Source organism: Papilio polytes, unplaced genomic scaffold (assembly GCF_000836215.1).
Source record: "Papilio polytes unplaced genomic scaffold, Ppol_1.0 DF821122.1, whole genome shotgun sequence".
NCBI lineage: Eukaryota > Metazoa > Arthropoda > Insecta > Lepidoptera > Papilionidae > Papilio > Papilio polytes.
In genome coordinates, this window is record NW_013528082.1 from 383,810 (window position 1) to 385,482 (window position 1,673).

General features: G+C 38.0%; 1 protein-coding gene across 1 annotated transcript; it reads left to right on the forward strand.

Moving 5' to 3' along the window:
- The first annotated feature begins 6 nt into the window (after window positions 1-6).
- Window positions 7-803, forward strand: LOC106109618. The gene is made up of 5 exons (XM_013291198.1): window positions 7-42; window positions 166-265; window positions 340-449; window positions 565-661; window positions 740-803. The coding sequence occupies exons 1-5, from the start codon at window positions 11-13 to the stop codon at window positions 776-778; spliced, it is 378 nt and encodes a 125-aa protein (XP_013146652.1). The 5' UTR covers window positions 7-10; the 3' UTR covers window positions 779-803.
- The last annotated feature ends 870 nt before the right edge of the window (window positions 804-1,673 follow it).

A 1,673-nucleotide genomic window follows, 5' to 3' on the forward strand; every position in this document is an offset into this window, starting at 1 on the left:
CAACACCGTCATGGACTACGACCGCGTCATCGTCATGGACAAGTCAGTACTATACCCACATTGATGCAGTTAACATTAAACAGTGTTGTAGTCATTTATGACACAAATGCATTTTTTCCAGCTAATCAGCCAAAAATTAGATATTTGACATGTTTGTGTGTGCAGGGGGCGCGTGGTGGAGTCCGGGCACCCGTACGAGCTGCTAACCAGCGCTGCGGGCAAGCCAGACCTGCCGCCCAGGAGGACACTGCTCACTAAGAGCCAAGTAAGTACTCTACATGTTACATTACATTGGATAAGGGGAGCGTACAAGCACTAAGTAACATGTCAATGTCGCAGGCGCCGCTGGCGATACCCGAGAACTTCCCGTTCGAGGACCGTCCAAAGGACAGCGACCTCAACGAGACCTTCGTGCTCTCCCGCGACAGGGTCAGGACATACTCCAATAGGTACGCAACAATTACACCTGTGCCCGACTGAGTTGGCACGTCGAGGACTAGAGTAGTGTGGTGGGTGAGGTGCCAACTGGGCCTGATGTGTTATGTTCAGTTCTGTTGTGGGCAGGTCGGAGGCGAGCGAGCAGGAGGGCGGCATCTTCCGGTCGCTGGTGGAGCAGACCGGCCCCGAGACCGCCGCCTTGCTGCACCGCATGGCGGAGGAGGTAATCGCTTCGTATATTCTAAAAATTACTCTATTGTGCAAAATCTAAAGTATACAGAACTAAACATTTTTATTACAGAGCTACAAAAAACTGCAAGAAAAAAAGAAGACGTCCTAAATGTGGTTTTTACACCAAAAAAAAATCTATTAAAAACACCAAAAAGTGCCTTTTACAAGGTTCCTTCGAGAGAATAGGCGATTTTTTTATTATATTGTTGGACAAGGCTGGACCTTAACATATATTTATAATTATATACATGATGTCCTATATTTGTACACGTTATTTCGGGACATCCTGTAACTCACTTTGTATTGAAATTAGTATAATTTGCCTTTTAAGACTTAAACTTTGTCACAAATGTCGAATACATATTCCTATATATTTTATGCACCTTTTTTAACGAAAACAGTTAAAAAAGATATATTTGTCTACATTGTATTTTAGTATGAAAGAAATAACAGCATTTGGTTTGGCTGTAGGCTGTGGAAGCCCAAGGTTATTTGAAGGTGCTAATTATTTTTAATTTTTGAAATTACCGAAACAAGAACTGCTAAGCTAAACTCGACCATAAGTGTTCACACTTTAGTCAATTTTTGAACAAAATTATTGTACTTAATGTTTTATGTTGAGATTACTTATAGAAAAATATCAAAACAAGAAAAAAGCGAGAAAATATTACGTTTCGTATTAATTTGTACGCAGTTATCAAGATGTAATTTTATTTTTATAGCTTCATATGTATAAATGTAAATATCATAATTTTTACATCTTTAATATTATAAAAGCTATCGTATTGTTTTAATTCCTCGCTTTATCTTTTTATAAGAATATTAATTTATTTTTAATTTCACGCACTGATATAGTATTTGAAAGAAAAATTTCTGTCTTATTCCCAATTTACTAAATCACAAATGTATCGCATTTTTCGGTACCGACTTAAGTTATATCTTAATTAAGTTAAAATTGTGATACCATACTTATTTGCCAGTATTTTGGTGTTCGCTTTTAATAG

Bases quoted from the DNA above. Each gene is read 5' to 3' on its own strand.
- LOC106109618 (XM_013291198.1), top strand. From the start codon at position 11: ATGGACTACGACCGCGTCATCGTCATGGACAA. The intron at 266-339 runs GTAAGTACTCTA...TCAATGTCGCAG, and splicing joins CACTGCTCACTAAGAGCCAA to GCGCCGCTGGCGATACCCGA. The intron at 450-564 runs GTACGCAACAAT...TGTTGTGGGCAG, and splicing joins GTCAGGACATACTCCAATAG to GTCGGAGGCGAGCGAGCAGG.